Source organism: Lissotriton vulgaris, chromosome 2_1 (assembly GCF_964263255.1).
Source record: "Lissotriton vulgaris chromosome 2_1, aLisVul1.2, whole genome shotgun sequence".
Taxonomy (NCBI): Eukaryota; Metazoa; Chordata; class Amphibia; order Caudata; family Salamandridae; genus Lissotriton; species Lissotriton vulgaris.
Window position 1 is genome coordinate 1,953,635,725 of NC_141687.1, and position 14,936 is coordinate 1,953,650,660.

The 14,936-nt window shown below is 48.5% G+C and overlaps 1 protein-coding gene across 3 annotated transcripts in view; it reads left to right on the forward strand.

Annotated features, from left to right (window-relative positions):
- POLG (DNA polymerase gamma, catalytic subunit) overlaps positions 1-14,936 on the forward strand; it is a 796,646-nt gene that overhangs the window by 118,234 nt on the left and 663,476 nt on the right. For all 3 annotated transcript variants that reach the window (XM_086958137.1, XM_086958139.1, XM_086958138.1), the window contains exon 5: positions 1,950-2,096. In XM_086958137.1, the coding sequence (XP_086814263.1) occupies positions 1,950-2,096 (147 nt within the window). The remainder of the gene's footprint in view (positions 1-1,949; positions 2,097-14,936) is intronic.

A 14,936-nucleotide genomic window follows, 5' to 3' on the forward strand; every position in this document is an offset into this window, starting at 1 on the left:
ATGCCTCTGATACCATGAGAAGATAACACCCAGTGGCAGTGAAAGGACTTTTAGTTAAAATCCCTGTGAGTTATCTACACAACAGCCACCAAGGGTGAAGAAAGTGATGTTTCTGGCCCTGCCCAGGTACAGTATGACAAGCTAATAAACAGATGCAGATTTCCTTCCCACCCTTTCCCAGGAATTGGGTCAAGCACTGCTAATGGTTCTACATTGTAGGCAGTCATTTGATCTTTCTGCTAAAAAGCAGAGTAATTATCTGGTCGCAGTATGATAACAAAGGCCTGGAATCTGGTCATGATCAGAGCCAGGGAAATATGGAAATTCTTAAAGTACCATAAGAGGTGTATGTGTAATGTTAGGGACTGTAAATCTACATGTGGGTCATGTTTACCCCAAGATTGCCACCTCACTGGACTCAGTAGTCCTAAATAGCACAACGCTCTACATTAAGGCAGATTTCGTGTATATTGTGTAATACAGTGTACGCACCACAGACCTTCAGTAAGCACTACAGACCTATATTATGAGTGCTCACTCACACTATTAAGCCTACACCAGTTCAGTATCAGTCCCTGAAGAGTCTTTTTGAGAAAGGCTACCTGTGAGAAAAACCGGGCTGTTTAAGACTTAATCTCACAAGTGCAGCCCACACAAGCATGCGTTCTCATGCAACCAGCTCATAGCCTCTTACTTTAGCCGCACAGGAGCGGTCTTATCTTAAAAAGCGGATACTTGCAGTTAGCACACTAAGACAATTTACGGTGAATTTACTCACAGTAAAAAGTCCCAAAAAAAGTGTAGTCAAATGTGAAAAATCCAGAGGGATTAAATGTTCGTAAGTGTGTTGGGCAACCACTGATCTCATCCTCTCCTCATTTGCTTTCCCCATCATCCCCACCTCCTTCACTCCTCAACCTTCACGCATTCTTCCTTGTCATCCAACCCTTACTTGCTTCCCTGCTCTTGTCATCCTGTCTCTTAGACTGCTTGCATCATCCACTCTTCCCACTTGCTTATGCTCACATGCTGCTGCTGCCACTGCCAGGTCAGCTGTCTGGGAGATACTACAGTATCACCCAGCGTGCCATATGGTGCTCTAAGAAAGGTGATAGTGTGTCCAAAGAGAGACCGAGGACACCGCTTTCTGCTTTTTGTTGTTTCCTATTTTAATCTAAAATGTATTTTTACATATACACAGAAAGTATGTGCTTGGTAGGTACTAGTTATCATTATGTTTTGCAGTTCCTGTTTGCCGAAACTGGTTGTAACAGTAAGCAGAATGCACATACATCGAACATACACTGTGTTTAGGGGCATTCACATATTTCTTCTTCAATGCTGAGATGCATTATTGTTGATATCCTATTATTAGTTCTCCGTTCACCATTCAAAGGTCAACCTGTTTGGCTTTGCCAATGCTTGTTTTCTCTAATGTAGAGCATTTGAAAAACCCTTATATTTGTTGCCTATTTTCATAAACTGTCCTTTTACTGATTTCAGAAAAACTAATGAGAGATGTGTTGGTCAAAAAATATCTCTCGAACTTGAAGTCCTTATAAAACTTCATATTAATGTAACACTATTACCTGCGTGTGACTGGATTGTAGTCAATCGATTTCTATCCTTTTTAACTCTACTACCGTAGATTGCTTATTTGTTGTTAGTTATTTCTTTTCACTCTACTATGTGTGAAAATAGTACCCCTATGTATATTCTGACTGGTCAAAATGTTTATTAAAAGAATAATTTTAACATAGTATGAATTTAGTGTTTTTTTTATATATTTATTGTGTATTTCTGTACTTTTATGGCTTTCACAACGAAAACCGAATAAAGTCGATTTGATTTTGATTTGATTTTGACTGGTCAGTTAAATAGAGGTGGGAAAGCAGGTTTAGCAGTACCTTCAGAATTAGGCTAAAGCAATGTGTATTTATTCATTCCAGATTGCTGCCTGGGATTGGGTGAACATCAGCAGCATTAATAACCTGGTAGATGTACACAGTCTCTATGTCGGGGGCCCACCGCTGGAGAAAGAGGCACGTGAGCTGTTTGTGAAGGGGTCTATGGCCGACATCAGAAAGGAATTTCAGGTACATAACCGACCGATGATTCACAATAGCTGTACTTATGAATAGAGTTTAAGTATCCAAGTAATAGCACATGGTGTATAATTACACTCAGCCAACTAGGTTTTTTGATCAGCTGTCTGTGACAAAATAACTACCAGCCACAAATTTTACAGAATTGACTTTGAGCTTACTGCAAGTTTGTATACTCTTAGTGAGGGAGATTTCCTTTCCATTTCAGTAAATCTAATTGTTAAAGCTATCTGACGCCAATACCATTCTGAACTGTAGTTGAAGGATTCACTCATTAATTTAATGATGATTTACTTTAATAATGATGATGTGGATAAAACTTCAAGTTTGAGTTGAAATGTATTAATTAAAAAAGGGTATGTGAATTACAAACCAAGAGCCAGGGCATCCCAAGGGCTGCCTTCATTCAGCTAAAGAAGATCTGGAGCTCAAAAGACTTAACGTTGCAAACCAAGATCAGGCTTTTTGACACCATCGTAAAATTGGTCCTTCTGCATGGAGCAGGAACTTGGAGGTCAACAGAGACCACCACTACCAAAGTCGAGACCTTTATTAACACCTGTCTTAGGAAAATCCTCCAAATCTGCTGGACAAACATCATCAGCAACAACTACATATGGCAGCACACTCTGGAGCTCCCTGCTTATGAAGGAATCATGAAGAGACGCTAAACCTGGATAGCTCATGCCCTCTGCAAGCCAGCATCAAACACCACCAGGCAAGGTCTGTCCTAGAAACCTCAAGGGAAAAGAAAAAAAGAGGAAGGCCAAGAAACACCTGGTGGCAAAGGCCTATGGCTGACTGCAAGGAGATGGATTACACCTGGAGTCATATTGAAAGAAAAGCCCAGAGCAGAGATGGCTGAAGACTCCTGGTTAATGACCTACACTCCAGGAGTGGTAGTAGGCATAGGTAACATAATTAAGTGTGAGGCCACTAGTAAGTCTGAACCAAAATGCATTTCCGACTACCCTACCAGTTTGCGAGTCAAAGCATGGAGGCATTTATCAAATGCATGTTCTCTTCTGTCAGCCTTGCCCTTCTGTCCATCAATACAAGCTGTCTCCTGGGAAGATATACCCACACGTTATAGGACATGGGGACGGACATCTTGCCCCTAGTCCCAGTTTATGTATGGACAAACCTCCAACGCCTCATGAAAAATAGTAAAGATGTGTTGGGGTACTTCATCAGGTTGGGCCTGAATACTACTGACTGTCTTGGTAGAGCAGTCAGGACCCGCGTGGTGCTTATGGCCATGCTTGAATTCCATCCACGGGATTATCAAATCACTTATGGACATGCCCTTCGAAGGGACCTCTCTCATCGGACACAAGGCGGACTTGGCCGATGGACATTTCAAGGACAGCAAAGCCACTGCACAGTTTTTTGGGCTTGCTCCGCTAATGTAGCAATTCCGCCAACTGTTTCAATCCTTTCAAGGCTTTGAGAGGGGCTACCAGCTGAAGCACTGAAACAACATGCCTCAACAACAAAAAACACATCAAGCATCCCAATGAATTTGAAGGAGAGACAGGGGAGCAGGCTCCCAGTGTCCAGGCCACCCGGGGCAACAATCTACCCAAATCACAACCCCCTGCCTCTCTGTTGCTGCAGCAAAACGACTTTAGGTCACTCTGCAGCAGAGAAGCTTCTGTTGGTAGGTCGCATCACCTTTCACCCACCCGGGTAGAGGAGTATCACCAGTGGTCAAGGGGTGCTCCAAATTGTAGAACACGGTTACACTCTACCCTTCCTGTTACATCTCCCTTATAGGCACCTATACCACAACAACTGTTGGAGTACCACTTGTCCATTCACCTAGGTGAAGTCCAAGCTCTCCTGGCCACGTGAGCCATAGAGAGGGTGCTGGCATCAGCGATTGGGACTGGCTGTTACTTCTGTTATATTCAGGTGACAAAAAAATATGCAGTCCTTTGCCTCATCCTAGGTCTTCACCTTCTGAACTTCTTCGCTCTGACAAGTTCAACATCTTCACACTGGCCCCAGGTTCTGTCTGCCATGGTCCCAGGAGACTGGATGGTGGCATTGGATTTGCAGGACACTTATTTTCTCAGTGCTCCACTTTGGCCTTACCAATGCACCTTTGGTTTAAAGAGTATTAAAACCAAATCACAACCCTCTGACCCCTGTGGCAAGCAAATGCCTAATATAGTGAACATAGCGGCATGATAACCACCGTCATTGTCTCTGCGTGGTATCCAGTTTTTGATTTTACAGAGAATTTCACTTTAAGATAGTGGTCAAGTCTCTTCTCTTAAACCGAGCATCTGAATGATTTCACACATTTGATCTTTCGCCTCAGTCTTCTAATCCTCTTGGCCATGAACACTTCCGGGCTTTCTACCAATTAATCGCTTATTCCTAGGTAAGAAAATGAAAGACTTAATGCAAGGATTATTCATTTAATTTTGTTTTGTCACCTTAATTTCTATTTCTATAATTCTCTTTTCCCTTTTGATTTATAATGTACTTTGTTGTGACACATTGTATATACCTATTAGATGACGTCCTGTATTTTTTTAATGTAATTTTTTTTAGCCCTGATGAAGCAACATAATAAATTGGCACTGTGGTGAAACATATGTTGGTGTGTTCCTGACACCTAAAAGATAAATAAATGGTCTATGATCCTTAGAAACAATCAACGCGTTTTCTTTCGGAATCCATATGGATCAAGAATAACAAAAATTACCTGCAGCACCACCATCAGCTAATTGATTGAATTGTACCACTTCATGGACCTCAAATCTTTTTCGATTTAAATAGTACCTGGGGGTGAGTGCTATATTTTTACGGCAGACCTGTTAGCATCAGTGAGCTTTTTCATCAACATGCCAAAGTCACATCTGACTCCTTCACAGCGTCTCCCCTTCATTTGGGTCATCTTCGAAATGGTGCTCTTCCAAGCCTTCCCTCCAGTCGATGAGCTCACGACATTTGTGCCATGATCTTGATGTTTTAACCCTTAACTCGGGTCTGAGTGAGAGGGGCTCTTAGGCTTCTGGGCCTCTTGGCCTCCTATATCTTGCTAGTCAACTACACCAGGTGGCACATGCGGGTGCTGCAGTGGGATCTGAAGTCTAAGGGATCTGCTTTGGTGGCTGCTCAACTGCAATTGGACCGGTGACACACCCCTCTCCCTACCCCATCCTGAATTAACTGTTGTGATGGTTGCATCGTTGCTGGGTTGGGGAGGTCTCCTGAGAGAGGTCAGGATCACGGGACTCTGGTCTCCAGTGAAGACCTGTCTCCACAATAGCTTGTTTGAGTTACAAGCGATTTGTTGGGCACTGAAGGTATTGCATGGGGTCCTGAGTCCTGTGTCCAGTGCCCAGTGGCTCTATGTCTCTGGAAATGGCTGAACGCTCAGCTCATTTCCCTGGTCAACCAGCACCTAGCAGGATCTTTAAACTCCAGGCTGAACAAACTCTTCCGACGTTGCAGATCACGCATGGCAGTTACACCTACAAGTGGCACAGGGCATTTTCCAGCAGTGGGGAGAGGCCTGATTTGATTAATTTTTCCACTGCTGAGAAAGCACAGTGTCTATGCTTTTGCACGTTAGAAGTTTCCAAGTCGAATCTTCCTTGGAGATATCTTTCACCTGGACTGGGGCTTGGGATGCCTATAATCCTTTCCTCCCCTATCGCTCCTGCCCGGAGTATTGAAAAAGATCAAGAAAGGCCAGGTCCGAGGGGGCGAGGCAAGCAGCCGGAGGGAATGGTCGCTTGTTAACGCAGCTCCCGGCCCTCGCCTGACCATCCGCCTCAAAACTTCGTTATCCGGTTGGGGACACCTCTACAATCGAGAAGTCCTCACGTAGACCCTGTTGTGCACTCCAGAGACTCGTTGTTGGCCAGGTGGGAGAAGCCGTACGGGGACACGAATCGGCTGAAGGACGATCCGCATCGCGCACAAGATGGCGCCCGCTGCGGAGCTCCGGCTCTAGAGGAATCTGCCCGCTGAGGCCTGGGACGTGACCGGATCTACAGAGACACTGTCTGCCTTTCTGCCATCGATCGGAGCAACTCCGACACCCTCCGCGCCGGTCTGGGGCCCATGGCTTCGTTGGGAGACCCAGGTGAGACGCGCTGAGGAGCGGCCTGCTGCTGCCCGTGGTCCCTGGGAGTAATCCACGCAACGCCTGTGCTCTACCAGCCGGTCCCCTGGACTGGGACTATTTGAGTGGTATCTGGCGCCCCTGGACTCCCCATGACTACGAACAGCTTCCCACACTGGTGCAAGCGCCTACTTCAAGAGCTCTGCTTGGCACCGGGGCATCGGAGGCTGGCTGGACAGATGGCTTGGATGTGGGCGGAACTGCGAGGTGGACCCTAGGATTCAACAGATCTTTCCTGTGATCCCATGTGGTGACTCGGCGACCTGATCACCTACACTACCGCCGAAGTTTTACGTTGTACGTAAGGGGGGCCCTCCCTAGCGCAATCTGCCCTGTTACGTGTCTCATGTCCCGGTGCGCTGGTACTTTAACTCCAGATGACGTCCAACAAGGGGACCAAGTCCTCAACTCAGAGACAAATTAATAAGCTCTCCTGGGGAACCAAGGAAGACGGCAAGGTTGCAACCTCATCCGAGGACCCGAAACCCACGTCCCCCTCGCAGAGAGCGAAATCTCTCACCCTCGAAGACGTCATGCAGGCAATCGCTGGGGTCCGGTCCTCCCTAGAGACTCGAATTGACTCTGTTAACATAGAGGTGACCCTCTTATGGGCGGACCTACGCAAAATGGACACAAAGGTCAAGGATGTAGAGGTTAAAACTGCGGCCCTCATAGACGACACCTCTACCCTACAGCAACAAGTCGCCCAACTTCAAAAACAACAGAAGTAGATGAGCGACCTCCTGGACGACTATGAAGGGAGGGCAAGACGGAACAACATCCCTATTCTAGGTGTTCCGGAGTGGATGGAGGAGCCAGCGGCGGACTTATTTGTTGAGAGCCTAGTAACGAAACACCTCTCGAGTTTTTTCTCCATAGAACGGGCGCATAGGGTCCCAGGAGGGAGACCAAAGCCAGGGGCCCCTCCCCGCGCTATCATTGCTAGGGTCTTTAATTTTCGAGACAGCGATGCTATCCTCCAAGCAGCTCGTGCGGGGCCGCCCCTACTCCTGGAAAACACCCGTATCACAATATTCCCAGACTTAACGATGATGGTCCAGGCAAGACGGCGCAGTTTTCTGGAGGTCAAGAAAGCCCTGAGCGAGAAGCACATCAAGTACTCGGTGCTCTTTCCTGTGAAATTGCGTGTGGAATTGGACGGGAAAGCCTGGTTCTTCTTGTCACCGGACGAGGTGTGGGACTGGCTGGAGGGCTGGCGTCGAGTAGGAGGGTCTCCAAGAAATCGCGATGTCCCGGATGACCTCCCACGGGAGGACCACCTGCCAGGCAGCCAGGAACTGTTCACTGGACTTAACGGCGATGAAGAATGATATCCTTTTCTCACTCGGGAATCGCTGAGAATCAGAGTTTGGATAGTGTCTCTCTGGATTTCCTTCCTGTTGCTGTTGCTGCTGTGGGCGATGGACTTCTGCCCTATATATGTCTCCGCTCCCGTGAGGCACTTCTTCTGGCCCCGACGGGACCACTCTGGCTGACTGACAAGTACTTTTCTAATATGTGGATGTTGCACTGAGATTTGTTTTGGGTATACACTTGCACAGTTGTCACAACCTCTCTAGTATTGGGCGAGTGGCACCAACGGCTCACCAGGTGCCCCTGAACATAGTTCGGTGGGCGACAGGCACTCTGCCTAGTTGGGGTGTGGATAGTATCGAATCCGCAGGCAGGAGAGCAGGGAGGGGGGTTGGATTGGGGGATGGGGGGGGTTGGGTTTGTTTTGTTGATGTTTTATTGTTCCTTTGTCTGTTTTGCAGAGTCCTTCCTAGTCACGCTTGCCTACTTATCCAGGGTCCATTAGTGGCAGGTTGGCCACCTTTATTTATTTTATTTATTTTTATTTATAAAACATTTATAAAGCGCGAACGAAGGCCCTTGGGCATCTCGGCGCTGAAGTTGCTACAGTGTGTTAAGCCTCATCGGACAGGAGTTCATTGGTTAAAGAGCCACGTTTTCAGTTGCTTGCGGAATGTCCAGAGGGAAGGGCTAGTTCTGATTGATTCAGGGAGGGTATTCCATAATTTGGGTGCAGCTACCATGAACCTTCTGTCCCCCCAAGAAACGAGTTTGGTTCGGGGTACCACTAAGTCATGCTGGGAGGATGAGCGTAGCATTCTTGAGGGACGGTAAGGAATAAGGTTTTGGACAAAGAACGCCGGTCCCACGTTTTTCAGAGCCTTGTAAACCAGGCAGAGGGACTTAAACATGACTCTTTTTCTCACTGGCAGCCAGTGCAACTGTCTTATAGTGGATGCAGCCGAGTGATGTTTGGGAATACGCCCTAAAAGCCTAGCAGCAGCATTCTGAATGGCCTGCATTTTCCAGAGCACTCTCTCCTGGGCACCCAGAAACAGTGCATTACAGTAATCTAGGGTCGACAAAACAAGGGAACTAACCAGTGTTTTGCCGGCACTTACTGGCAGGAAAGGCAGGATTTTTTTTATAAGCCGCAGCTTATGGAAGGCTGAGGAAGAAATTTGGTTGGCATGTGGCATAAAATTTAGATGGTCGTCGAAAAGGACTCCCAAATTCCTCACTTTTTTTGTTGGGTCCGGGGGTTGGCCCATAGATGATGGCCACCAAAGGGGGGACCATTGCGGGGATAAGTTACCAAAAATTACCACCTCTGACTTATCAGAGTTCAATTTCAGGCAATTTTCCGCCATCCAACTTCCGATAGCCAACATACCTTGGTTAAAGGTGTTTGCTATTTTGGGACCGTCATTTTTAACTGCGAGGACCAATTGAGTGTCATCTGCATAGGAGGTCAGGCTCATCCCATGTGCCCTGATGACTTTGGCAAGGTCCGACACATAGATGTTAAAAAGTGTCGGACTAAGGGATGAGCCTTGGGGAACTCCACATGGCAGAGACAGGGGGGAGGATTCAAAAGGTCCAATGGTAACAACCTGGGATCTGTTTGCCAGGAAGGAGGCAAGGAGACTCCTAGCCTTGCCTTGAATCCCAATGCTCTCGACACGGTCGACCAGGATGGTGTGGTCGACCGTGTCAAAGGCAGCCGATAGGTCCAGCAAGATGAGAACAGCTGTACCTCCGGCATCCCGGATGGATCTTATATCATCCGCCGCTTTGATTAGAGCGGTCTCCGTGCCGTGGAATTGGCGGAACCCGAACTGGGATTCGTCCAGGAGTTTATGTTCCTCGATGAAGGACGAAAGTTGGAGGTTCATTATTTTCTCAGCTATTTTGGCCATCAATGGGAGGCTGGCGATAGGACGATAGTTTTTCAGCTCTTCCTTATCGAGGGTGGGCTTCTTGAGGAGAGGTTTTATTAAAGTCTTTTTCAGTGTCTCTGGGAAGATGCCGGAACAGAACATAGAATTGCAGATTTCAGTTATGGCAGGGATGACTGTTTTCATAATTGGTCGTAGCACCTTCAGGGGACAAGGGTCTAAAGCTGATCCTGATTTAATAGATGACACTGTATTCTGTACCTGTGAACAGGTAACCTCATGAAACTGGGAGAAGGTATGACTCTGGTGGGAGATAGTGGCTGCCGGGGGGGTGGAGGAAATGTTGGAGAAAACCCTATAGATGTCGTCAACTTTGCTAAAGAAAAAATTAGACAGTGCGTCACAAAGCGACTGGGAGGGAGGAGGGGCAAGATCGACGGACAGACCAGCGAGTTGTTTAGTTGTCTCGTAGAGAGTTTTATTAGAGTTTTTGGCTGATTCTATCCTATCACAGTAGTATTTTTTCTTTGCCTCAGCAATCATGGTTTTGTAAATGGCAACTGACTCCTTATAACTAAGTTTGGTTTCATCTGTATAGTTTTTCCGCCATAGTCTCTCTTTATGCCTGCATAGTTGCTTCTGGGTGCGTAGCACCTCAGAGTACCATGGGGCCGAGGGGGTTTGCCGATTACGGGAGCGTTTTTTGGTTTGGACCAGTGCTGTGGCTGCCGAGCTAACCCATTGGTAGAATTGAAGGGTAGCAGTGTTTGGGTCGGCGGACAGGGCGGGGGACGTGTCATCCAACAGGGTTTGTAACCTAGTTCCCTCAACATCGTCCCATGCCAGATAGGGTTGGGGAGATATAGTGCTGGTTTCATTGAGCAGTGCGTCCCGTGCTGTCAGAGTGGCCAGGATAAAATGGTGGTCCGACCAGGTGAGAGGGAGGATTTGGGTAACTTGAAGACCCGGAGCATTAGTAAAGATGCCATCTAGTGTATGACCCCCGTCATGTGTAGGAGCATGTACCAGGGGGATGAGGCCAAAAGTAGACATATCAGCTAGGAACATTGTGGAGTCAGGGTTATCTGGGACATCAAAGTGAAAATTAAAATCACCCAAAATGGTGATAGAATTGTCAAGGGCGGACGCTTCCAGTGTGGTCCTAAAATCCGTGATAAATTCATTCCTGGAGCCAGGGGGACGATATAAAAGAATCCCTTTAAAGGTGTAGGATGGGGATAGTGTAATCGCAAATTCTAGAGCTTCACAGGAGGTAAGGGGGATGATTTTTGTTCGTACCGAAAAGGTGTTGCGGGCAATAATGCCGATGCCACCACCTTTTTTCTGTAATTGCCTGTCCAGTCTGTGTATGGTAAACCCAGAGGGGATGGCAGTGACTAGGTCTGGATCAGATGCCTGGTCCAGCCATGTTTCGGTCATGAATAGGAGGTCTAATTTGTAGTCCTGAATCAGCTCGTGAATATCCTGATTATGCTTGCTCAGTGAACGGACATTAGATAGTCCGATGGAATAGATTTGGTTGTTAAGGTATTTCTTACCGGTCCGCACTTGGTGGTTTTTTTGGGTGGTATTTGGTCCCCGAGCGGTCCACAGGCCTCTTGCTCCTATGCCCTGTACGGTCCTGATGATTCGGAGGCCCGGGCGGCCCTTCTCCCACTTTTCCGTCCACATATTCCACCTATTTCCATCACCATGACACAGTCCCTCACTAGAACTCTTACGATCCTGTCATGGAATGTTAATGGCTTAGGGAACAAGATCAAGAGAAGCATAGTCCTTCAATTCCTAAGGCGCCACTCCCCCGACATAGTTCTGTTGCAGGAGGCGCACCTAGTGGGTAACACCTGTCAAGCTCTCCAGAGAGGGGGTTACAAACTATTGGTCCACGCGGGGTTCATCTCTGGGTCCCGCGGCACTGGGATTTTGGTTAGGAAGAGCCTCGCATTTACTCACTCATGGATCGGGGCTGACCCTTTGGGTAGATTTGCCTTGGCTGAGGCAGCGTGGGAAGGGCGTCCCCTGAACATAATTTCTGCTTACCTTCCGCCGACGATAGTCTGTGACTCCCTTAAGAAATTGGGCGCTCTATTGTTGGGCCTCCCCACGGGTACACTCCTGATCGGAGGGGACTTTAGTGCCACTATGTGTGACGACCTTGACCGCAGACCCAGGCGCAGCTCCCACCGGTTGAGCTCGGACTTGTCCGATTTTGCATACGCCAATGGGACTGGCGGACATCTGGCGCCACCACTATCCAGATACGTCGTATTTCACACGCTACTCAAACGCGCATAACAGTATGTCTCGCATTGATTATTTATTTTGTCCCGTCGCAGATATTGGATGTTTCATCCGTTCGAAAGGTCTTCCGCGGGGCATATCCGACCACTCACCCCTGAGTGTGGACTTAACCTATCATCTCCAATATATGCGTGGTCCCATTGTCATTAACCCCTGGCTTATGCAGATTCCGAATATCAAGGACGCCCTGACTGAACGTACTGCATTTTATTTTGCTGAAAACGTCGGCTCTGTCGACTCGGCAGTCACGCCCTGGGAGGCGTACCTGGCAGTGGTGAAGAGTGAGGCTCTAGCACTTAAGATGGGATACCTACGGAAACGCGACGAGCAGATTCTTCAGGCTGAATCCGACCTCATCCGCCTTGAGGCGACCCATAACGCAGCCCCCTCGGACGACACCGCTCGGCGGCTTTGTACCCAACAATTGGCCTATAAGGCGCTAGCGCAGGAAAAGGCACAGGCGCGACTGCTTCACACGGGTCATCGGGTGTATGAGTTTGGAGACAGCGCCGGCAAAATGCTTGCGTGGCTGGAACGACGTGAACAGGGGTCCCGATGGGTGTCGTCCATAACTTGGCCAGATGGGTCCTCGGTTGTAGATCAACGAGACATCGCGGAGGCTTTTGCCGACCATCTGGAGCGCGTCTACACTGCTGGCCCATGTTACGCGCCGGAGGAGTCCATACAACTTCTGGATGAGATGCGCCTCCCGGTCATCTGGGACGTTGATAGAGAGGCCTTGGATGCTGACATCACGGCAGATGAGCTCACCACAGCGCTCTTTGCCGTTAACTCCAGCAAGGCAATGGGTCCCGATGGGTTCCCCATCGAATTTTTGAAGGGCATGGTCCCGGAAATCGTTCCCCATCTTCAGAATATATTTACGTAAAGCTGTGACAACGGTATTCTCCCGCTTGATCAAAGACTAGCCTCCATCGCGGTCATTCTCAAGCCTAATAAACCACCCGCCGACTGCGGCTCGTACAGGCCGATCTCCCTGATTAGCGCGGAGGCAAAGGTCCTGGCTAAACTATTGGCAAATCGCCTCCTTTTGGTGCTTCCTTCTTTAATACACGACGACCAGTCCGGTTTTCTCCCAGGTCACAACACTGCGTTAAACCTACGGAGAGTTCATAATGTCATGAGTCGTCAATCCATTATACAACAGGACGCGGCCATCTTGTCCCTCGATGCCACGATGGCATTCGACTTGATTGAATGGCACTATCTCTTCGAGGTCCTGCTCCGTTTTGGTTTCGGACCCCATTTCATTAGCTGGGTGCGACTCCTCTATACAGACGTTTTGGGCCAAGTTCGGGTCTACAACCACACGTCTCGGCGGTTTCCCCTCCACAGGGGGACCAGACAGGGTTGCCCCTTGTCCCCGCTGCTGTTCGCCCTCACCCTCGAACCTCTAGCCCACTGGGTCCGCACTACGTCTCCATCAGAGGCCTCTGCTGGACTGATGACATAACGGACAAAATTTCCCTATATGCTGACGACATCCTGATATATGTGTCTTCCCCCCGATCCTCTATAAACAGCTTTTTCCATGTTCTAACTAATTTTGGAAAATACTCGGGATATTCGATTAATTGGACTAAATCCACACTGTACATGCTCCATGGTAACCCACCCCGCTTGCCCCGAGGGTTTTCCATTGCAGTGGCTACTGAAGGCTTTCAATACCTCGGTATCCATGTCACACCTGACCCTAAGATATTCTACGATCGCAACCTTTTGGGTCCTTTGCGTAGACTCCACAATGACATTGCCTACTGGCGGTCCCTCCTGCTCTCTCTCCCAGGCAGAGCAGCATTGTTCAAAATGCTAGCGCTCTCGTGCTTCCTATATGTTTTGCAGAATTGCCCCCTCCTGGTACCGGACTCCTATTTCCGCACGGTGGAGAGTGAGCTACGTCTTTTGTTGTGGGACGGTGGGGCTGCCCGTATTGCCCTGTGTAGACTTTTTCAGGGTTGGTATGATGGAAGCATAGTCTTACCCAACCTCCGCCTCTATTATTGGGCGTCACAATTGGTGGCTGTTAACCGCTGGATTCATGGTTCGCCCCTGAATCCGGCCTTCCTCCTCGATAAATGTCAAACTGGACAGGAGGGGTATCTGGGGGCCCTGTACAGCAAAACCGTCTAAGAATAGGTATGTCGGACCCATGGCGCACACGGTCGCTATATGGCATAGGGCCAACAAACGCCTGGGCTGGACGGACAGGATCACTAAGGCAACACCCTTGTGGTCATCACAGCGCCTGGGATCCCTTTGCTTCCTCCAGGGGTTCGATAAATGGGACGCTATAGGGATTTTGGAAGTGGGGGACCTTCTCCATAAGGGTGAACTATTGACATTTAGTGACCTCCAGGCCAAATATTCCCTTGCACTCACAGAATCTTTCCGTTATATGCAAATCAAACATGCCATTATGGCCGCCGTCCCGGACCTTACTTCCATACCTACGACCTCCCCCCTGGAGGATCGGTTACTGTCCGAACCCCTCCCCGAGAAAGCCATCTCCTGCACCTATCGAAAGCTTTGTAATAACCTCCCTGATCCATTTCAGTCATTGCGGACCAAGTGGGAAGTAGACCTGGGTCCCTTAGATGAGGAGGATTGGCGATCAGCCCTAATGTCCCCTAGAGAATCGGCTATCTGTCATAAGTTCAGGCTGATCCAATTGAAGATTTTACACAGGGCTTACATGTCCGCTCTTACCTTGGCCCAAATCGGAAGAGGCCCTGACACACTGTGCCTGCGGGGATGTGGCCTGCCTGGCACGTTCTATCACATCCTGTGGGACTGCCCAGTGGTGCAACAGTTCTGGAGTGGTATGGTCCGAAAGATGAGTAGGTCCCTGGGTAAGCCACTCTTACCATCACCTAGGGAATGTGTCCTCAACATATGGGGGGGCTACTGATTTGAATGTGGGTGGCGCTGGGTTTTCTGTTGGCTAAACGTTCCATTGCAATGAGGTGGGGCTCCCCGGGCGGGCCGTTGGTGGTGGGCTGGGTGGCTGAAATGGACCGCTGCATGATTGCTGAGAAAACTGTATACAAAATTAGAGGTTGCCCTAAGAAGTGGGACACGAAGTGGTGACACTGGAATAGATACCGTGGTGAACTCTGTGACTCACCTACCTCT